The 23,504-nt window shown below is 38.6% G+C and overlaps 1 protein-coding gene across 1 annotated transcript in view; it reads left to right on the top strand.

The window, feature by feature from the left end:
- Positions 1-23,504, top strand: part of COL6A6 (collagen, type VI, alpha 6) — a 66,855-nt gene that overhangs the window by 14,817 nt on the left and 28,534 nt on the right. Inside the window, exons 5-14 of the mRNA XM_008572006.1 lie at positions 1,640-1,702; positions 4,287-4,349; positions 5,140-5,190; positions 7,297-7,332; positions 8,074-8,136; positions 14,003-14,065; positions 15,332-15,367; positions 15,487-15,523; positions 17,429-17,440; positions 21,016-21,518. Of these exons, the coding sequence (XP_008570228.1) occupies positions 1,640-1,702; positions 4,287-4,349; positions 5,140-5,190; positions 7,297-7,332; positions 8,074-8,136; positions 14,003-14,065; positions 15,332-15,367; positions 15,487-15,523; positions 17,429-17,440; positions 21,016-21,518 (927 nt within the window). The remainder of the gene's footprint in view (positions 1-1,639; positions 1,703-4,286; positions 4,350-5,139; positions 5,191-7,296; positions 7,333-8,073; positions 8,137-14,002; positions 14,066-15,331; positions 15,368-15,486; positions 15,524-17,428; positions 17,441-21,015; positions 21,519-23,504) is intronic.

The following is a 23,504-nucleotide window of genomic DNA, read 5'->3' on the forward strand; positions in this document are numbered from 1 at the left end:
AGGTTAATGAGAGAAGACAGGAGACGGAGGAAGACCATGGTAACTTGGCATTATGGAAATCAACAGAAAAGTTTCAGAGAACTCAAACTTGGTAAGGGCAGAAAAATGTCAACCAGATTGACTATGAAGGTCGTGGAAGTTAGCTCCATGCAGTGGTGTAAATGAAAGTTAAAGGTAAAGGGTTGAGAGCTATCTATGAAGGGTGAAGAAGTTGAGACTTTTCTTTTAAGATAAAGAAGGGAGGGGAAAAGATGGGGGATTATGGAAAGACTATTATTATCTCCCCTAGTAAGCAATTCATTGTTCAACAGTCCTTCCTATTAGGAAATTTTTATGTCCAAGTTATTATGTTTTTAATCTTTTAAAAAATTAAAAGGTTAATGTTAATTTTTTTGTTCTGAACAAAATTAATTTCCTAAGAGCCATGCTTATTACACAAAGATTGATTTATTTTTAAATTATAGCAATCTTGACCAAAGATATGTGAAAATGATTTCAACTCGCTGGTATTGGGGTTATTTACAAGTACCTGTAAACAGTTTTACCAAGCAAGATTTCTTTTGCCATATGTTTGGATATCCCAAAGGAAAAATCTGATCTCAAGAGTTAAGAACAGAGGAAGGCAATTGTGTTGTCTCTGAGTTGGAATTTTAAAATGTTAGTTCTAAAGCTGTTCCAATAAAATATGCTTTCTAAAATGTTGGAAGGTCTTCTATTACAGCTAATGGATTTTATACATAGATACGTGTTATGTTTATCCATTTGTTTAGGTTTTATTATTATGTTCTTCAGTAAAATCCTAAAGCTCTCTTTATATTCGTCTTATATCTTTTTTGTTTAATTTATTCTAAGTATTTTAGTTTTTTCTCCTATTGGTAAATGGGAATTTACGCTCACTTTTCTAACTTATCGCTAGAAAAGAGAAAACTATTCCAGACTATTAATTTTGTACTACCTGAACATATTTTGTTATTAATGCTAATTGTTTTTAGTAAAGTTTCTTGAGCTTTCTAATGTACAAATCATATTATTTGCAAATAAAGGTAAGTTTACCTTCAAAAAAATGCTTTCTACCAAAGTAAGAGACCAGTGAGAATATATAGTTCAAGGCAAATGTCATTTGGAATGCCTTTTTATATGTATATACACACACATACACACACATATGTACATACAATATATGTATATACGTGTATTTACGTGTATTTTTTTTTCTTTTGTGGCTGACCAATACGTGAATCTCCAAACTTGGTCCGAACCCTTGGCCTTGGGGCTATAACACCACACTCTAACCAACCGAGCAACCAGCCAGGCCCTGGAATGCCTTCTTTAAATGTTAGACATTTTAGCAACATCTGTTCTAAGAACAGAACAGTGAGAACCTAAAATATCTTTGGAAGAGAAAACTCACAAGGAAGCACGATCATTTAGGCAACATCTGGCATGAATTACCGTATTAATTTTCTTTGATTTGCTAGTCTTTCTATGACAGCTGCAATGCTTTTTTCCAGAGCAGGAATCAACGCAGCCATAACTCTTCTCCCATCTGGGGTTCATTTTCTTCTTAGAGGAGACACAAAGGGTTTGAAGGAAACATGCTTTATATTTTGCTATATTTCCATTCCTTGTTTTGTTTCAGGGGCCTCCAGGACCTGGAGGAGAGGCAGGGAATCAAGGCCATCCGGGAATCCAAGGAAAAAAAGTAGGTCACATTCTTTATACCCACCAAAGTGGGGGTTTTCTACTCAAGAGAATTGTGCCTGTTTGTATTAGCCAGCGCCCTTTCAACATCAAGAAAGCCACATCTCACTGTCCCTAGACCCTGGCTTGATTCCTAGAGAGCCAGAAACCTCTAAGGACATGGGTGTGGACCAGAATGAGATCAAGGATTCCAGCTCAGCCTAATCTCATGAGGAGCTACACCCAGTCGGAGCTGAGGGATCTCAGGGAACGAGGGGTGGTCCTGGGGCAGGCCTTCCTTTCTCTCTCCCACCCTCTCTGCCTCCGTCTTTCCTTCCCATTTTCTCTCCCTCCCATTTTTCCTCCCTCCCTCTCTTCTTCCTTCCTTCCTTACTTTCCTCCATTCATACAAACCTTAGCTGAGTACCTTTGAAGACCAAGGCACTGTACTAAGCATTCAACTGGGCTGGAAAATCAGCTCCAGGAGAGTAGAGATCTTTGTTTTGTTCATTAGTACATCCCTAGAGCTTAGAACAGTGTCTGATATGTAATAAATGCTTAGTAAATATTTGCCAAATGAATGAATTTCTGGGTTATTTAATGGTAAATATGACATGAAATTAATCCCACAGAATTTAGAAAATTTTCAAGACAATAAGCTATGACATAAAGTAGGCAGGGATAAGGTGCTACAGTGGGGGTTAAACACTGCATTAATAAAAGTGTTTCTGGGTTGGGAAAAGAGGCATCATAGAGGATACAGATTTTGAGTGGGTCTTAGAAGACAAGGATTAGGCAAGCAGGGCGGAGTTGTGGGGGATTTTAGTTAAAAGAAACAGTGAGAAGGAAGACACGGGGTTGGAAAGTCCTAAATAGGCAACCCAATGTAGAAATATTTTGAAGCCTGACAGATTGAAAACTAGGAGACCAGTTGTCATACTCTCATGGACTCCAAGACAAGCAGTGATTGGGTGACTTATTAGGGCAAGGGCTTAACTTTCATGATTCTGTAGGACTCTTCTAATAGGAAACTAATGCAGAGAGAAGAGGCTAGATGCCTTGGGGGCTTCCAGCACGAGTGGTGACTCCATCACAGACATAGGGAAATCATGAGGAAGAGCAGGTTTAAAAGGAAGAAAATCACTTGGTTTCGGGGAGGAGAGGAAAGTGTTTAAGTCTGGTTGGAAATGCAGGTTTCAGAGTCATTTGAATTAAAAAAAAATTTAGTGATGCTTATTTATAAGAAGTTTAAGAAGAAACAGAAGACAGCGAATTATTAGGATGAGAGGAAAAGAAACAGAAAAGCACAGTGGATTCTAAGAAGAAGAGTTTAAGAAGGGGAGGTAAAGAGTATGAACTGGTACAGAAAAGTTAAGGGGACAGGAGTAGAGAATCCATGACATTCGGCAGATAAGAGGCTCCAAAGAATAGTGTCAAAAGCGTGGCAATTGAGAGGAGGAGGAAGGGAGACAAAGTGCAAGGCCTGAGCAATGTGCTGGTGAGCAGTAAATCGATACAGTGCTGTTAGCTACTCTTTGGAGAAACTCGGCCTTTAAGGAGAGGAGGACATTAACTACTCATACTGGCAAGGTCTAGGAATGGTTGCAGAGGGATATTGTTTGGGGAGAGACTGTAACATGTTTATGGTCAGGTAAGAGAAAACCAGGGAGAAAGAGGGAGATTGAAGATGTAAGAAGGAATAGATAGATATATAGGAACTCTCTACTATTTTATAATATTTCTTTAAATCAAAAACTATTCAGAAGTGTAAAATTTTTATTTTTAAAAAAAGGATTAGGGCCGGCCCGGTGGCGCACTGCTACAGTGCGCCACTTGGGAGCGCGGCGGCGCTCCTGCTGAGGGTTCGGATCCCACATACAGACCGGCCGCTCACTGGCTGAGCGAGGTGCGGGCGCAACACCGAGTGTTGCGATCCCGTTGCCGGTCCCGGTCCGGTACGGGCGCGACACTGAGGGTTGCGATCTGTTGCCGGTCACGAAAAAAAGACAAAAAGGGAAAAAAAAAAAAAAAAGGATTAACCTTCCTTTGTAAACCTGTATTAATTTTCCTGTGTAGCTGGACCTTCCTTAAAGTAATACTGAGATTGATTTACAGCCCACAGTAGATGATGTACTATTCAGAAGTCAGAAACTATTCCCAGGGATCCTGTGTTTTCTTGGTCATCTTGATTCATGCTCAAAATCTTAAAACCATATTAATAAATCTACTGTCTTTGCAGTAGCCAGATAATTTGCATGCATCATCACAGGAAACAATTTTGTTAATTTTTTTAAAGCAATACAGAGCTTCCTCCTTGACTCATGGGAAAGATGTTTTCACAGTACTGAGCTGCTAAAATGGCAACTTGCACTAAATAATAAATCAGCAGCCTTGCTGAGCCTTCACTTATCAGTGTAGGACATTTTATTGGCCAGTAGTAGCAGCTCCTCTTGTATCATTTGTACAACACACAGTCCTGGGCACAAACCTGTTGTCATGTGCGCGATACACATGGATGGAACTGAATGTTGTGTTAGTACCATCATTTCTGATTTCCATTTCAAAAATAATCTAATAAAGATATATTTCATTGTTCTGTTTAACAGGGAGAGCCTGGAGATCTGGGAGAAAAGGGAGCTATTGGCTTTCCAGGTCCTCGAGGCTTGCAGGTTTGTGTTTTATCACTACTTTTGATCTGGCCCTCGGAATCTTTTAGTTCAATAAATATCTGGTGTGGTTCTCTGAAGATTTTAAAAGAGACCATCCCAATCTGGCTTTATCGGGTTCTAGAAATCGTTAGAGATATCCTCATCTTGGATTAGTTCCTTGGCCAGTTTTCCCAAGGTGGCAATTCCCCAGGTACCAAACATCATGGCAGGGATGCTCTTGAAGCCAAACGGTAGAATGGACAAAATGTGTCTTTAGCATCCCCATAACCCTTCTTCCAACCTTTCCTCTCATCAGAACCTCTTCATCATAAACCCATCCCATCCTTCCCCCAATTCTGAGAGCTTCTCACTAAGGCCTTTTACAAAGGTCAGACAGTAGAAATTTAGGAGCTCTTGTTTTTGTTTAGCAAACTGAGAATGGATTAAAGCTAAGGTATTAAAATACAAATGTTATCCAAAAAAGGTAGTACTACTATACACTTTTATTGAAAGATACTATATGCCTGACATTTTCTCATTTAATTCCTCATGACAACACTGTGAGTAGGTATAATTATTATTCCCATTTTACAGATGGGAAGACTAAAGGATAGTGCATTGTCTGTGTCTGTTACTGACACTTGCCTTTTAGTGCCACTGTCTCAAAATGTTAGTGTCTTGCCCCAGAGGAAGGATCCTGCTCCCTAGCTACTTTCCCTTAAGCCAGAAAGCTGGCTATCTTGTCCTCTTGTGAGTAAGCCTACCTCTATCTGCAATTTGGGATGTTTGTAATTAATTTCTTTGCTTACAGGGCGATGATGGCAGTCCAGGTTATGGTAGCATCGGAAGTAAGGGAGCAAAGGCAAGTCACATCTACTGGAAGCTGGACATTTTCCATTTATTTTTTGTTGTTTGTTTGCTACATTTAAGAGAAAAAAGAAAGCACTGAATAAAGCAGTTCTGGACATTAAGAAATATGAGGGGTCTTCAAAAAGTTCATGGAAAGATTTGTATTATCTTTTAATTCCATTTTTTCATGAACTTTTTGAAGTACCCTTTTATGTTTTGGTAATTTATTTGCTGATACCCCATGGGGAACATGGTAGGAGAAAAGAGTGTAATGGCTTAAGGTGCAGGCAACAATTTAAACTTGAAAATGAATTTTCTGTTCTTTGCAGTGATGTGTGGCTAGGGCCTGATTTGTTCTAGCCTGAACAGCATATCTAATCTTAGCACCTCAGTCCTCAGCTTTACTCAGGGAGGTGTTCTAAAATTTGTCTTCCTCTTATTATGTTTGCTTTAGCCATTAGTGAGAGGTTTTTCAGGGTTTTTCTAAATCCATTGGGCAGTTCATCAGAATGGTAATTTAATATTGTCACTGAATATTTAAGTGGCTGGAAGTAAAATAGATGTTTATCAAGACAAGTGATTTCGATGTACCAGTAATAACCACTAAGAAATCATAATGAAAAAGAGCCAATCATAATTACAAAATCTACAAAAATATAATATAAAGACATCCTTTCTGCAAAATGTTTGAGATCTATGGCAAAGAATTACTGACATATAAAAAGAAAAGTTCATTACAGAGAAACATTTCAAAATCTTGCTGGAAAGTCTAAAATATTATAAAGGTTCAATGTAATTCCAAGTAAAAACCCAATGGAAATGATGCAAGAGGCTGCCTGGAAAAATTAATAACCAAAAACAGCTAAAACTTTTTTAAAAATAAAACTAGTGAATGAGCGATTTCCAGTGAAGTGTTCATTAGAATAGAGACTAGCTGAAAACAATCTTAATGTCACATACAAAGGGAAATATTAAGTAGCTAAGGGCATTGGAATATTAGCGATGCTATAAAATGAATGTATGTGAAGTTTATAATTATGTAAAGAAATTTTTATGTGGCAAGTAAAACTTCAGAAAAACATTTATTCCCAATTGTGCTAAAATGCATTTCAAACAGCTAAAAGGAAATATAACAAAATATGTATAATAGTTCTGGGTAGTAAGGTTTGGGTGGTTTTTATTCTTTCTATTCTTTTATATTTTATATATGTTTGAGGATTTACTACTTTTAATAACCAAAAAATAAACTTTATTTTAAATATTTGTTTTTTCCATTAAATAGATTATTTTACCTTGTCAACTGTAGTCTTTGGCCAAAATAAGGTCAACAGAGAGCCCCAAAATGAATGGTCAAGTTTAGACTCTCTATAAGCTTCCTAAGTTTCTCTGCTGAAATCCATTTTAAGAAGGTTGTTTCATTTAGAAAACTAGAGGTGGAAAAGGGGAAGGGAGGCGGAGAGGGGGGCTCATGAGGAACTGGTCAATGGACACAAAGAATGACTGCGTATTGCAACAGTAAGCTTCCTAAGTTTCTCTGCTGAAATCCATTTTAAGAAGGTTGTTTCATTTAGAAAACTAAAGGTGGAAAAGGGGAAGGGAGGCGGAGAGGGGGGCTCATGAGGAACTGGTCAATGGACACAAAGAATGACTGCGTATTGCAACAATGAATAAGCTAACTATACTGATCTAACCACCACACATTCTACACAGTTATTGAAAATCAACGTTGTACCCCACATATATGTATAATAAAAAATAAATTAATAAAAATAAATTAATTAATTAAAATAAAAAGAAGGTTGCCTCAGAGACACATGGCCAAATGACCACCTATTCTGCTATACACATACAGAGGAGAGCTGATTTGCGGTTCCTCAGATGTGTACTTTTAGCCACTTATGTTCTCATGATATTTTGGTAGAACCAGTAAGTAGTTTAATTTAGAAATTGGAGATAGTTTCTCAAATAGTGCTGTACGGTTTCTAGTTTTCATTTGTTTTGGCCCTTCCTTGGTTCAGAGGTACTAAAACTAAACAAAGCAGCAGGTAAAAATTAAATTCAGTATACACCTACTGGGGTGATGTGTGCGTATGTTAATTTCCTCTACTGTCAATTATAGGGACAAGAGGGATTCCCTGGAGAAAGTGGACCTAAGGTATTGTATACTTCCTGGTAACTAGAGATCACTCAGAAATACTCCTGGGGTTATGAAATATATCCTAAGCCAATGGAAGGATAGTTAATCACAAATGAATGTTCTACCTTTGTGGGGGAAAGGAGAAAAGAAAGAAATAGGCCAATTTTTTTTTCAATTTTTAAGACTAGAAGTGTAAGACTTTTAAAAAATATTTTATTTCTAGTCTTTTAATTCATAGGTAAAGGAAGAAAGATAATCCTTTTTTAACTTTTCTTCTCAAATGTACTCCTTCCCCTCTGTCATATGTATTTTCTTCTTTGCTCAAAGGAAACTAAAATGTAAAGAAAACTAAAATTGTCAGATATTGACTGGCTCAATTTTCACTGTATGTTTATAAATCATCTCCAGATCACAAGTTAGTAATGATATCCTCCCCCTTAAGGCTTTCACTTTTTCTAGAAATGCTTACTGAACTCAGTAAATGCCAGGTCCTGTGATAGGGTCGGAGGACAAAATAAAGGGCATGGTTTGTTTCTCCAAGAAGCCTGTGTTCTGGCTGGGAAGACAGAGCAGTAAAGCAATGGAGATGCAGTGAGCTGTGGAGAGAGCTGTACGAAAGAAAAAAAAGCAAAGAAGACCATTAAAGACAAAATGTATATGAAAATATCTTCATGTTGGAATTAGTTTAAAAAGACGAATATATCTCCTTGAGATAATTATTCGATTTTAATAACCATTTTATTTAATGAACTTATTTAGGGTGAGACTGGGGACCCCGGTGGTCCTGGAGAGACAGGACCCAAGGGAGCTGAAGGCAGAATGGTAAGCTTCTTAGATTCCAGCTGCTGACAACCTCAGTTACTGTGGGAAGTCCTCCTTCATGCATTTACAATCATCTGAGTTGTCTCTTGTTCCCAAAAGACGTGTAAAATGTGCATAGTTTTGTTAAGGCAAACTTGGGGAAGGGAAATGGATGTATTACTCATCCCTCAATGCCAGCGAGAAGGCAATGAACTGTTTTAGTCAAGTTCACCTACACTGGCTGCCAACGTACCTTTCTTAACACTGGAAATGAGTTTTTAAGGAATCCTGCTGATCCAAAACAGGTTTTGCAATCCCAAAATATGACCAGTTTAATCCTGTCTCCCTGGCAGATTTAGTGCAACCTAAAGCCCATTGGCGTCTTGTCTTTGCTATTAAGGTTTTTTAAAAACTACTTTTAACGAGGTATATGCTGAAAGGTCCTCTCCTCATTTAGCTCAAGAGGGTATCTCATGCGCTTTGTGAGAAAGTTCTTATTCCTTATGTCACTGACTATATCTTCCTGATTTTACGGAGGGGCTTAGACATTGCCTAATGCTTTTGAATCACCCGGAATAAATATGAGTCTCCAGGAATCTTATTAGGCTTCCTTAGGTTCTAGTGCGTTCAGAATGGATTTCTTGCATTTGGTGACTGTACGCCTTACAGTATATATAAATGAGATGGCTATAATAAAAAAAATCTTAAGATAATTGTCTCTCAATACAGCCTTCATCTCTTCTCTTTTCTTCAGAACAGCACTGATCAGGTGAACTGGTCTTGATATCATGTCAATTAGCAAGAATTTTCAAAAGTCTGATAAAAATTTATACTTCAGGTATAAGTACTGTGCATACCTTTGTCTTCATAGTTAATTTTACTCTAATCTAGTTTTTTTTCCTACAAACTATAACAACTTTATGCATAGAGATTATTTGTGTAAGTTTTAGGGGTTCAAAAGAAGGAAACTTCTCTTTCCCTCCCTCCTGCTTATCCCAGGAGGATGGCTTCCCAGCTATAATTCTTTTCCTTATACATGTTTTTGGATGGCTATCCTTTAACATTATGCTCTCAAAATGAAATGAAGACTGATGTAATTAGAAAAATAATTGAAAAAGACTTCCAAATTAATTCAGATGTCATCTGCATTGAAGCATCTCTGGATCATTTCCCTTGGCTTGTTAATGAAGTAGTTTAACCTTGAACATCAGAAGCATGCTAACAAGTTGCTAACAAGTTCAGCTGTTAGTTGGTTCCTCCCTCCAGTAGCCCATTAATCATTTTTTTTTAAAGCCAATAAACTAACAGGAAACAAAAACTTTTTCTCTTGGCCGTTGGAAATATTTGAATTTCTTTTTTGTTCTCTATGTTGGACAGTTTATCACTGTTTGTAACTTGCTTATTTCATCTACCCACCTGCTTTTTCTACCTCTCCATGATCATTTTTGGATTTGAAGTAAAAGTTTAGATGTTGAAAAATTCCAGGTTTTCCCATGAAGTTTCTATAGGAAGATTTTGGTAAAAGTTTGCCCTAAATTCTGAGTGCCTCTTCCATATTCTGGAATGATTATATGAGGGTACTTCAAGGAGGTTGTGGAAAAATAGAATTAAAAGATAATGTGAATCTTCGCATGGACTTGTTGAAGACCCCTTGTATTTCCCATTTAAGTTCACTAAATCTTCACCTAGATTTGAAAAAAAAATTTTTTTTAAAAATTTCTCCATATGCATGTATGTTTGTATATGTTTTACTTTTTGTTTCTTCTTTTACCCACTTTACACGTACACATAGATTAGAGCAGGATCTGCAACCTCAGCACTGTTGCCACTTGGAGCTGAATGATCCTTTGTTGTGGCGGGCTGTCCTATGCATTGCAGGATGTTTAGCAGCATCCCTGGCAATACCCACTAGATGCCAGCATCAACCACCCTCCTCCCCCCACTATAACAACCAAAAATGTCTCCAGACATTGCCATATGTCCCAGGAAAGGGGTGTGTGTGTGGAAATTCTCCCCAGTTTGACGAGTCATATAACTTCACAAGGTTTGTTACTGGAGAAAAAAAAAGGCAGTTCCTCTTCTGCCCCACTCCCATTTCCTTCTCCCAGAAACAACTTTTATTTTTTTAACTGATTCTTTTGAAATTGACAAATTTCGTAAATATCTAGCTTGTATTTCTACTTTTTGATTTTTGAGTTTTAGGCATTATGAACTGACTTCCTACTCCAAAAGTTGCTGATGTATGTGTCTTAATTTGCCATTTGTCTAAACTCCTTCCGAAGATATTTAGATGCAGCAGATATTCTGTCATATTTAACCGTGACCACAGCCTTCTGACCTGACCAGCCTGACCTGGTTGCCCGCTCTGCCCAGTGCTCGGCGGCCGCACTGCAGTTGCCCTTCACCTCCACTGGGGCTTGCCTTGCCTCTCCTCTGTGCTGGATCTCTGCTTCTCGCTCTCATTCCCATGCTGTTGGATTTCTTCCTTGTTTTGTGAAAACTCATCCAGTTAGCCGACTAAGGAGGAATGAATGAGAGGTACATTTTTTTGATACAGCTGACATCCGAAAATGGCTTTATACTACTTTCAGATGTGATTAATATTTTGGCTCATATACAATTCTGGGTTGGAATTAATTACTCAGAAGTTTGAAGGCAGTCATTTCTCCATTATTTCTAGCTTATTTTGTTGCTTTGGGAAGTCCAGTGCCATTCTAGTTCCTGATCTTTTGTCTGTGACCTGTACTCTCTGTCTGGAACATTGTTGGATCTTCTTTCTGTTCCTAGTGTTTTGATATATCATGATTATTTTGACCTGGTGTATGGTCCATTTTTATCCATTTTCCTGGGCATTGGGTAGGTCCCTTGAGCCTGGAAATGTATGTCCTTGCACTCAAAGAATGTTCATTAATTATTCTGATGATTTCTTCCCCTCTGTTTTCTCTATCTCCTACTTTTGAAATACCTATTATTTAATATATTAATGTAGTTCTTTGATTTTCTTATGTCTTCTCCCCTGTTTTCTAGTTCTTTGTCTTTTTGCTGTACTTTCTGGGAAAGTTCTTTGACTTTATCTTGTAATGTTTCTCTCATACTTTAATTTTCAAGAGCTTATTTTTGTTCTCTGAATGTTCCTTTTTTTATAGTATACATGTTTTGTTTTGTGGTTGAAATACTTATCTCTCAGGATATAAATGAGTATTTTAAAAGTAGTCTTTCACAATGTAGTCTGTTTCTTGCAGTTTGTGGTTGGCTTTTTTATTTGTTAGTTTGTTTTCTGTTTTGATCTCTATTTCTCACATGTCTCAGGAATGAGCTAAGTCTTCATCTTTAAAAATTGAGGACAAAAAAGACTTATTGGAAGCCCTGAAGTCATGAGTAGGGCTTGTCCTCTACAAGTTTCACTGGAGAGTAATCTGGCTGAACTCTTTATTGAGCAGACCTCTGATATCAGTGTCTTTAGGTCTTTCTTCCTTGTCTAGTAAAATTCCCCTGAAAAAAATTATTTCAATTTTCTGCCTGGAGAATAAAGGTCTGACTGCCGGCTTTCCAGGAGCCACATGGGAAAAGAGCTGGAGGACTCGCATCTGCTGTGCATACCTCCATTTAATCTCCCTGTTTCAGCACGTACCATTGGTCCTCAGCTCTGCCTGAAGTCCCTCCTCAGTCTACCTCTATTTATTGCCAGGGTGGAAAAAGGGGTATTCACCCAACTGTTGAGAATGGAGAAGAGATTTGGGGATTCCTAAAATGATTTTCAACCTAACCTCCTTATTTAGCCTCTTCCCTTTACCTCCACTTCTGAATGTATCTTACGCTGCCTAGTCATGAGTCTTCTGGGAATGTGTGGTAGAAATAAAATACATTGGTTCTTGGCTTTCCCTGCTGCTGGCTTAGGATTCAGCTTTCTCAGGTCTGCTAAGTTATTTAACACTTACACATCTGCTTTCCAGCCTCCAAAATTTTATGGTTATTTTCTCCTTTCTTGTTCTTATTATTGTTTTTTGTTTGGTTGGTTTTTGCCTTTTTAAAAAGTAAGATATTGGAAAGGAACAAAAGTAAATGTATATATTCAATCTTCTGTTTTTTCCTTGGAGGTTAACCTATATCTTCTAAACAAAACATGTTCAATAAGTTTTTTTTATCCCCACGCAACCCAGCACCCTGTCAATATCATTGAAATATCCAAAGTGTTACTGACAGACCAGGCTCTGTTTGCCCTCTCACATTAAACAAATGACTCAAAAGTCCAGAAGTTGGTGCAAGGATTAGAAGGTTTATTCAGATAACTGGCATCTGGGGGATGACCAGGCTAAAATCATCCCAACTTTTGATGCCTGTTCTGGGGCCTATAAAGGGGAAGAGGTGGGAAGATGAGGTAAGGGTCTTTGTTCTGAAGAAAAAGGGGGAGTTGGGGGGGGCAGCAAATGGTCTGAGTCAGATGTCAGGGTCCCATGATGGACTGGGAACTTCAGTATCACAGAATCTGTGGTCAGCTTCAAGTCCTTGATGTTACCTCAGGGTCAGAGTCCTTATATCCTAGGGAGAGCTCAAGGATAATAACCTCAGTCAAACATCATAAAAATACCTGACTTGGATTTCTAATTAACATGGATGCAGTTTTTCTTTAAGTAAGAGGGGGAGTTGACAACCAGCTAGGTTGTCTTGCCTCTCTCTTATATCTCCTCTTGTTTGCAGCTGATTAGAGAGGTAAGAAAAGCAAGAAACTTACTTACAGTCCTTAATTGTAATGCACAACCTCTGAAGTAAATCAACATAAGAGGGGGGTGATTTCATCTCCAGGCAGTCTCAGCCATGTGGTCAGTCTCAATTCTTCTGTTAACCTCAAGGAATTGATGATTATCAGTTCCCAAGTTAAGGGCTGACTGAAACATTCTGCTTGGTCTTAGTTATGCCAAAAAGAGTTGTTTTTCTGGCTCAGGTCCCTTTGAAAAAAGACATCAATAATTATTTACTGTCTCATAGGCAATGCTCTTACAAATTAAGTTGATTTTAGGCAACTTCATTTTTTATTTCTGTAAAGTTGTAAATCTTGTGGCATTGTGAATAAAGAAATATTGTACCAATTTTTAAACTAAATCTTAGCTTTCTTTATAATAAATTGTATTGCTGAATGCACATGGAAATTTTTCTAGCATGTAGTAAGTAGTTAACAACTGTTGTTTTTACTACTGTCATTATTCCTCATTTCAGTACAAATAATTCTAACCAATAGTTAAGTGTTATTGTTTTAAAGGTGTTCATATTTAAATTTTGTTTTTCTAGGCTTTTTGTTTGTTTTCAGTTTAGTCACTTACCATCTCATTTGGAGAAAAAGTTCTCCTCTGACCCAACAATTCCAGTCCTAGCAATCTTTCCTAAGGAGATAATCAGAATTGTGCATATAGCTTTATAATAATATTGCTTACTACAATAACAAACCTAAATGCCAGCAATGAGGGACTGATTAAATAGATCATGGTACATCCATGTACTAGAATACTATGCAGCCATACCAAAAAAAAAAAAAAGATTTTGCAAAAGAATATTTAGTAACATGAAAATGTCCAGAAATATATATTTAGTTTAAAAGGCAACAGGAAAAAGTATGATCCAAATAAGTTAAAATGAATATAAATCTTAATACCAAAAAGAATAAGAAAAGACACCAAAAAGTGAATGAAGATTATTTGGGGAAGAAGGGATTGCTGGGGATTTTTTTTTTCCTTCTTTTTTTGGAAATATCTCAACTTTCTAAAATAAAAGTAAAGTATTTTCTTTTGAATTTTTACCTTTGAAATTTAATTTTTTTAAAATTTGAATTTAAAACACATACACATATATAAATATATAATATAATTTTAAAATAAATAACTTCTGCTTTAAGATATCTGCTGGGCTTCCAGGAGAGATGGGATCCCCTGGGGAGCCAGGACCTCCTGGACGCAAGGTAAGTGGAAAAGCTATAAATCACACCAGGTCCTTTTCCACTTAAAAAGTCAGTGCATGGAAACTTCATTGTCCAAATGTACATGCCTTCTGTCTCTGCTGTTTGTCCACTATTTTCACTATTTTTTTCCACTTATATGGGCTCAGAGAAAGAAGAAAAATGCTGATTAAGTATATCTCTTGGGAGGTGGGGGAAATTGAGGGAGAAAATGAAAAATAATAGAGTAAAATGAGATTTCTCAATTAGCAGTGAATTTTATTTATTTGCCCAATCATTGTTCTTTTCTTACATTTAATAAGTGACCAGTGAATGAATGGAAGTGAAAGTGAAAAGAAATTAATAAATGGTGAATATGATCAAAGTTGCATTTACATGGAACTTATTATTTGTTTCAGGAGTTTGTGTGAGGCTCCATTGCATTTTTCCTTGGGTTTATCTCTTTGAGAGTAGCCAGACTCTTCCTGTTCCAAAGATGGGATTGAACACATGAAATTAGAACAATCCCACTTTGTCCTTTCTATCCCCAACCCAGACAGATATATATATATATATATATATATATATATATATATATATTCATTTTTGGAAGACAGTTGAGATAACCTTTCCAGATGTTCAGTTTGGGTCTGGTCCCTTTGTCATGCAACCAATGATGGGAACAGATTAAGGTTCCGCTCTGGCTACTGCTCAGGCAGAGCATGGGAGTTGAAGAGTTCTGAACTCCTGCTGTAAGAAGGGGCAGCGCACACAGGTGCTTCGGCCTTGGCTACTCCTGAGTGGTGGGTTGGGTCTTAATCTCTGCAGGCCAGTGTCAAGTTGTCAGTTTCATCCTCAGACTCCGGACAACTCTTGTCATCCAGAGATGGAGCTGGAGGAAGGTGGCCTTTGGGGCTTGTATGCATCAAGCTCGCTGCTTATAGTTGTTCCCCTTAGAATGTTACTGTTAATGGGCCGACCCCGTGGCACACTCAGGAGAGTGCGGCGCTGGGAGCGCAGCGACGCTCCCACCGCAGGTTCGGATCCTATATAGGAATGGCCGGTGTGCTCACTGGCTGAGCGCGGTGTGGGTGACACTACACCAAGGGTTGCGATCCCCTTCGTTACTGTTAATAAGGTGATGAGAATCCTAACTGTGTTCTTTTTTCCTCTAATTTAATAAGACTTAAACTTCTAAAAGTTATCACTTTCTTAGGGCAATGTTTGTGCACATTCTGGCAACTAATGTGTGTATCCGGAGATGTAAAACCTTTTTTTTTCTTTCCCTAGGGTGTGAAAGGGGCAAAGGGATTGGCTCCATTTTCTGTAGGTATCTCCTGACTTCAACAGAATGCTCTCAGCATTTCATGGAATTAATGTATTTTTAAACTTCAGGAACTAGCAGCCTGTTGGTTAACTCTTTCTGTTTTATGTTTGAACTGCAGACATGTGAGCTCATGCAGTATGTGCGGGACCACAGTCGTAAGTACCCTGCTTACAATGATCACCTAAGTTGTCAGCATTCACAGAAGGAAAGCAGGGAGCTATATACTCTTATACCTTAGGCCATTTGCCAGCCAATTTCTAAAAATTAGAGATGTCGCTGCATATATTTTGAGTTGGTATAAACTGATGACTATTAAATCTCTCTCTGGCTGCCAGCATGTCTATTGGAACCCGTCCCAAGCTCTAAGCAATAATATATCTAGTGCTTTTTATCTAGGGAAGATTGAGATCAATCAGTTGGAGAGACACACTGAACTTTTTTTGAACGATTATTAACGCCTCACAGTAACTGACAAGATCGAATTCATCTGGTGTGAAAGAGGCAGCTGTGATAATAGGGTGTCCTGGTGGGCAGAAGCCCTGACTTTGGTTTATTGTTTATTGTTCTTTTCCCCCCAAAAAGATATGTTTGATTACTTTTAGTTGGAATGATTGATTTGCCTGTAAAACTCATAATAATACTCATCTTGCCAACATTTTTTTCTCTCTCTCTCAATATTTTTAAAGCAAAAAGGCATTTTGATTTGGCAAATGCTCTTTTGGATTTGTTTTACGACCCTTATAACAGCCTCTTCCATTAAAGTATGTGTTGGTATGATAAAAAGATAAAGAAAATTCCATGTACAAGATAAAAAGAGAGTTGACTAATGTTCATCCATAAATCCATAATGACTTCCCAAATAAACAATATGACTGAAAGGAAGAGTCAAAACTCCCCTCAAGGCATTGTGGGGGATGAAAATAGATGAATTAGAGACAATTTCTGTAGAGAGTATTAGTCTCAAAGACATAGACCTTGAAGATGCAGTGTTGATCAGAACTCTGCCTTTTTGTAGTGGAAAGAAACCATTATGGGAATCAAAATGTGTACATTGGTTCATGAAGGTTGGTGTTTTGGGGGCTGAATTAGCACAGCAGGTTTTCTGACATAGCCATATGAATTGTTCCTACTCAAGTGCAGACCCAAGTGTGGTAAGACCTGATCTTCTAAAGTTTGAAGGGCTCAGTACAAAATTACAAATCCGAAAGTAGGTACAAAGTTGTTTGAAAAATAAGTGTTATTTAGAACAAGAAAGGAAATCACAACCAATGACTTCTGCATATTTTATGAAAGCACATGACCATGTGAACAGCATGGCTAGGGCCCCTGCAAGTGAGAGGTCTAAAGCAGCGCTGTCCAACAGAACTTTCTGCAATGAGGGCTGTTCTCCTGCGCTGTCCAAGATGGTAGCCATGAGCCGTACGTGGCTTTAAGCACTTGAAATGTGGCTAGTGCAAGTGAGAAGCTAAAATTTTATTTCATTTAATTTTAATTAATGAAAATTTAAATAGCAACATGTGGCTCGTGGCTGCCACATTGGACACTGCAGGTCTAAAGCAAATGTTTATTTGCTTCAGAGTTAATCTACCCTTGATATTATATATAATATATACATATATACATATATACATGTACTATACACACATATAGGCACATTTATATATGTATGTATATATTGTACATATATTTTGTATATATACATATCTTCATGGGGAAGATTAGGACCTTTTAACTTTCCAAATTCAGTGCACCTCCCTGCAACAGCATGTTCCCTCCCAGACAGAGGTTCTTTGCCTCTGACAGCTGCCTGCAGGCCACTGATTTATGGCCGTATATTGTCTCACTTCTCCCATTCCCTTCCCTGTGGGAGGAATAGTGATTTTTAAACAAGATGCTGGCCTCTGTCTGCATTTTCTCCAAACCCTATCTGTTGCCTTGATTTCTGAGTCATCTACAAAAAGCAGACAGAGGGAAGAACCTCGCTGCCATGATTTTCCTACACAGTACAGAACTCTGCTCTCCTACTAAGTAATAACCTAATCTTTGTTCTTCTTCCCCAGCTGGCGGACATGGTGAGTAATCTTTATTTACACCATGTTTTAACCAAGCTCCAAAATGTCATACATCTGGAAAGATGAGTTGGAACAATGTGTTGCCTGCCATCTGATAAAAATTTTATCTGGGCTTTCTTTGCTGCCTGGTACTGGTAGCAAAGACCTGCTGCCTCCAGGAAATCACTATTCTAGCTGAGCTTCACAGATATTTCTCAACCAACTGGTTTGCTCTTTTATTATTATTAATATTTTAATGACTAACATCACCATTCACCTTACTGTTAGATTTTTATGTAATATTTATCCCTCCCTTCATTTCTCTCTATGAATTTGTTGTATTGTCTCTGTAGTCCAGTGGTTAGGGATTGAGATGCAGAGGGCAGAATAAAAGTAGGTATGATCAGATAGCAAGTAAGCAGAATGTGCAGTTTGGATAGTGCTAAAAATTCATGGAGCTCTTGCCTGATGTTAATTACCGAGTTGGCTTAATATCTTTCAGTGCCAGTTCTCAAGTATTTTACAAATGCTTCTTACATGATATTTTTGTATAATCCATTATCACCCTTTTATATAATTATACCCTTTTACCTTTTATATAAACCCACCAAAGCATGCCCTCTGATTGATTGTTCATTCATTCAACAAATATTTCTTGAAAGCTTACTGCATGCCAGTCTCTTTCCTAGGCACTGGGACACAGGGTTGAATAATGAACATGATTCCTGTCTTCATAAACATCCATCCTCAAGGAGGATCTGGATAATAAATCAATAAGCAAATGAAAGGATTCAGAATCCTATAGTTGCTATGAAAGAGACAGAGCATAGGATGCTCTGTCACAGAATAATGTTAGGGGAGTGGAGAGATGCTTTTGGAGGGCTCTTCTTTGAGGCAGTGAAATTGGAGTTTGAACTAAAGAATTAAAAAGAGCCTGCTTTGCAAGAGCTAGGCAGAGGGCATTGCGGGTGCAAAGGCCATGAAACAGGACAGACCTAGGCATTTCCTAGGGACTGAAAGAGCCCAGAGTTACAGACATACTGAGGGAGAGAAGGCATGTTAGCAAATGGGAAGTAAGCAGGGGCCGGATCAAGCTGGGCTTTGCAAGTTACAATAAGGAGGCTGGATTTTATTTGAGTTGTTACAGGAGGGTATTAAAGAGTTTGTTGAAAATATTGATGGGAGGAGTATGATCTGATGGGAAGTTTTTAAAAACTTACTTGGACTACTCTGGGGAGAGTGGATTGTTGGGGAGGATAAGTGTAAAATCCAGAGCATTAGTTAGGAGGGTGTTATGGTAGTCCAGACACAGATGATGGTGGCCTGGACTGAGACCACCAGTGTTGTGCTTTAGTTGTGTGGCAGTGGTTTGGGCTGATACTTGCCTCCCTCTGTTCTTTCCATCACCTTCTTTGTGGCAAGCAGCAGCTATCAGTACGTAGTATGTGGGCACAGGAACATGTTTGATGGATCTCCACAGGGTGATCCATCCTTGAAGAGGGACTGCTGGGTACCGTGGCAACTCAGCCTAGCATTCTTCAGAATCCTTGAGATTCCTGTCAGTTTGCTGTGTTTCAGAGGTTGTATTTTGCAAGCTGAATTTGCCCTTAGGTATTTTTTTTCCTGGAAACTTGAATTTGTATATATCTTCAGCCTGTGCTGTGAATCTTTTTTCTTCCTTTATCTCTGTTGCACCTGAAGCAAATTGTTGTTGTTTCCATATGCAAATAACAGCCCAAACAAAAAGGAGAACCACTTGCATGTTTGCTCATAAGTCTACTCATTTTTTTAATTGTAAAACTGACATGATCTCCATTAAAAAAAAAAAATCTGCTCAACCCACTGGTTAGACTCAGAGACTAAGAAATTACATCCTGTTTCCACTGAGATGATTAACTTGATTTGGGTTTGAACATTTATTCTCACTAGACAGATGATAACTCCTTTTGCCTGTGAAGGTCATGGAGTGAATGACCAGAAGGAGATAATAATCCAGTGCTAAGGTGGGCAAGGCCCAGGTGGCCCATGGCTAAGGGACCGCCTCCTTGGCCTGCCTTGGGGAGCCCTAGCAAGTCTGAGTTCCTGAGGTCACCTGTGAAGAGCTTGTGGCCTTGTACTGTGTTTATTGTCTCTGAATCTGACTTGCTGGTATCCGAATGAGAGAAGGCCCCCCTCCAAGGGAAACACATCACTGGGATTTCCTTTTGCTAACCTATATGCCAACACCAGGCATCTTACACATTGTTAAAATTTTGGTCTTCTTTCTATACCTGTTACAAATAACTGTTTTTGTTTGACTCTTCTTTTATTTATTCAACATTTCTTAAATATCTACTGTATGGCAGGACTAATAACCTGGAAGATCAAGAGAGACACAGTTCCTATCTCCAGGTGTCATAAATTAGCGGGAAAACAATCAGATAATCATATATTAATTGCCAACTGTGATAGGTGCAGGGTACTGGGATCAGGATGAGTAAATTAGGACCAATGAATAAGGATACATAAATCTGTAATTAACACTTAAGAGTTCAACAAGCATAATTCAAACTTTCTCTATGTAATAAGACATATTTGTTCTGTAAACTTGCATTTTAACTGTTATATAAAAAATAATCAGTTATAGTTTTCCTCATTCTCCTTTAGTGATTATAGTTCTCTCTCTCGCAATGAAAAAGTCTGTCATAATTATAACGGTAATGGCCAACATGTATTAAGCACCTACTATGTGCCTGGCACTGTTGCTCTAAGTGCATTACCTGTGCTGATTCATTTAATCCTCAGCACAGGCCTATGCAATCAGTGATATTATGACTCACATTTTACAGATGAGGAAGTTGAGGCACAGAAAGGACAAGTAATTTGGAAAAGGTCACATAGTCAGTAAGTCGTTGCGTGAGGGTTCTAAACACTACCCTTTATTGCCTACTCTCTGTATCTAATGGTCTGATCTGAATCCTGCCTCAGTTCTCTTCCAATTTTTCTGAAGTTATCAAAAGGTCTTTCGTAGCCATTCCTTTCTAATCCTTATTACATTTCCTCATCAAGGAGAAGCAATTATGTTTTAGTTAAACTTCCAGCAACAAAACATGAAACCTTTGATCTAATCTCTGCAAGTCAAAGAGCATTTCCAGGTGCTCTCTTGTTTAGAAGGCATTTGGTAACTAACTTACCAATTTTACAAAAAATCAGATTGAATTCTAGACTTTTTGTGTGTGTGTGCTTGATTTAAAAGAACTAACTCAGCTTTTGGAATAGCATCTTTAATTATTCAAGATTTAAATATTAACTATTTTACGTTTGTTTTAATATTTAAATTATTATTTGATGTTTAAATATTTGACCAGTTAACATTTAAAATTGCTTTGCCTTCCGCGTGCGTGTGTGCGTGCGTGTGTGCGCGCACATGTGTGCCTGTGTCCGTGCGTGTGTGCGTGCATGTGCGCGCGCGCGTGCCTGTGTGCGTGCGTGTGCGTGCGTGTGTGTATGCGCGTGTGTGCGTGTGCGTGCGTGTGTGTGCACGCGTGTGCGTGTGCGTGTGTTGTCTTAAAGTAAGCATGCTACGTGATAGGGGCATACATATTCTTGTCCTTTAGGAAAACCCGAATGCCCGGTGCACCCGACCGAGTTGGTGTTTGCCTTCGACCAGTCCCGGGGTGTCACGGAGCAGGACTTTGAGCGGATGAAGGCGATGACGGCGTCCCTGCTGACACCGGTCCGAGTCCGGGGGAACAGCTGCCCCGCGGGCGCGCGCGTCGCCGTCGTCTCCTACGGCTCCCACGGCTCCCACGCCAGGCGCCTGGTCCGCTTCTCGGATGCCTACGAGAAGAGCCGGCTTCTCGGGGAAATCGCGGCTATCCCTTACGAGCCGTCCTCGGATGGTCGGCAGATCGGCAGAGCCATGAGGTTCATCTCCAGGAACGTCTTCAAGCGAACGCTGCCGGGGGCTCACACGAGAAGAATCGCCACGTTTTTCAGTGGCGGCCAGTCGGCCGACGTCCAGTCCATCACCACGGCCACCATGGAGTTCAGTGCCCTTGACATCGTCCCCATCGTCATCGCTTTCAGCAACGTGCCCTCCATCCAGCGCACGTTTGCGGTAAGAGGGGGAAGCCTTCCGCATAATTTTTATTTTTTAATTTTTAAAAATTTTTTTGCCTGTATTCCGAAGCCTCTATAAGAACGTGTAGAACTGTACTTATTTGACTTTAATATCAAGGTTATTTGTTCAGAAGTTTTTTAAAAATCTGGGTTGGCAGAGTAGAATGATAACAAGTGTCTATTACTATGTCCTGGGAACATACTAAGCCCTTTATGTGCATTATCCTGTTTAATTCTCACAAGTGGAATGTACCAGACAGATACAGTTGTTGTTCCCATTTTATAGATGAGGAAACTGAGCCTGGAGAAGTTAAGCTCCTTGCCCAGGCTCACGCAGCTAAGAAGCCGGCAGTGTCAGGACTTGACTGCAGGTTTGCTACTCTGGTGCTTCCCCAAACTTTTCAGTTGCCTCTGGATCTAAAGATACTGAATGAGGAAGCCAGTAAACATGCACAGATGCCACTAAGATAGCCAGGGTAGTAGTCATTGCTGTACGATGAAAACGTATTGGCTGACTTTATAACTTCACCATTTATGTAAAGATCCGAATTTTAAAAAGGAAAAACCATTCCAGTTATGACTTCTTAGACTGAAGATTAAAATGTTAATGCATAGCATTCCTAAATAAACCACCTGGAAATAAGACAGCCATGTGTAACTTTATTTTTTATTTTTATTTATTTATTTTTATTATACATACATATGGGGTACAGTGTTGGTTTTCAATAATTATGTAGAATGTGTGGTGGTTAGATCAGTATAGTTAGCTTGTTCATCATTACAATATGCAATCATTCTTTGTGTCCATTGACCAATTCCTCATTAGCCCTCCTCTCTCTTCCCCTTCCCTCCCCTTTTCCACCTCTAGTTTTCTAAAAGTTCAATGTATTACTATGTTGTTTCTTTCTTTCCTTCTCTCTCTCCATCTCTCTTTATTTGTTTATTTATGGATTCAGCTTCCAGTTATGAGTGAGAACATGTGGTATTTCTCTTTCTATACCTGGGTTGTTTCGCTTAGGATAATTTTCTTCAAGCTCATCCATGTTGTTGCAAATGGTAGAATTTCATTCTTTTTTATGGCTGGGTGGTATTCCATTGTGTCTATATACCACAATTTCTTTATCCAGTCATCCATTGATGGACATTTAGGTTGGTTCCATCACCTAGCTATTGTAAATAGAGCTGCAATGAACATGGGAGTGCAGGTATCCCTTTGACCTGATGTTTTCCATTCCTCTGGATATATCCCCAGGAGTGGGATTGCTGGATCATATGAAAGTTCTGTCTATAGTTGTTTAAGGAAATCCCATGCTGTTCTCCATAATGCCTGTACTAATTTACAGTCCCACCAGTGGTGCAAGTGGGTTCCTCTCTCTCCATATGCTCACCAGCATTTGTTATTCTCTGTCTTTTTTATAATAGCCAGTCTGATTGGGGTGAGGTAATATCTCAGAGTGGTTTTGATTCGTGTTTCCCTGATGATTTGTGATGTTGAGCATTTTTTCATATACTTGTTGGCCATTTGTATGTCTTCCTTTGAGAAATGTCTATTCAATTCCTTTGCCCATTTTCTAATTGGATTATTTGTTTTTCTGCTGTAAAGTTGTCTGACCTCTTTGTGTATTTGATATTAATCCCTTGTCAGATGCATATTTTGCACATATTTTCTCCCATTCTGTAGGATGTCTTTTCACTCTATTGATTGTTTCCTTCACTGTGCAGAAGCTTTTTAGTTTGATATAATCCCATTTGTTTGTTTTTTCTTTTGTTGCCTGTGCTTTCGGCTTTTGGGGTGTTATTCATAAAGTCATTGCCCAGTCCTAAATCCTGGAGCATTTCCCCTATGTTTTCTTCTATGAGTTTTAAAGTTTCAGGCCTTATATTTAGGCCTCTAATCCATTTTGAGTTGATTTTGGTATGCGGTGAAAGGTACAGATCAAGTTTCATTCTTCTACAAGTGGATATCCAGTTTTCCCAGCACCAT

This window comes from Galeopterus variegatus, unplaced genomic scaffold, assembly GCF_000696425.1.
Source record: "Galeopterus variegatus unplaced genomic scaffold, G_variegatus-3.0.2 Scaffold743, whole genome shotgun sequence".
Lineage (NCBI taxonomy): Eukaryota > Metazoa > Chordata > Mammalia > Dermoptera > Cynocephalidae > Galeopterus > Galeopterus variegatus.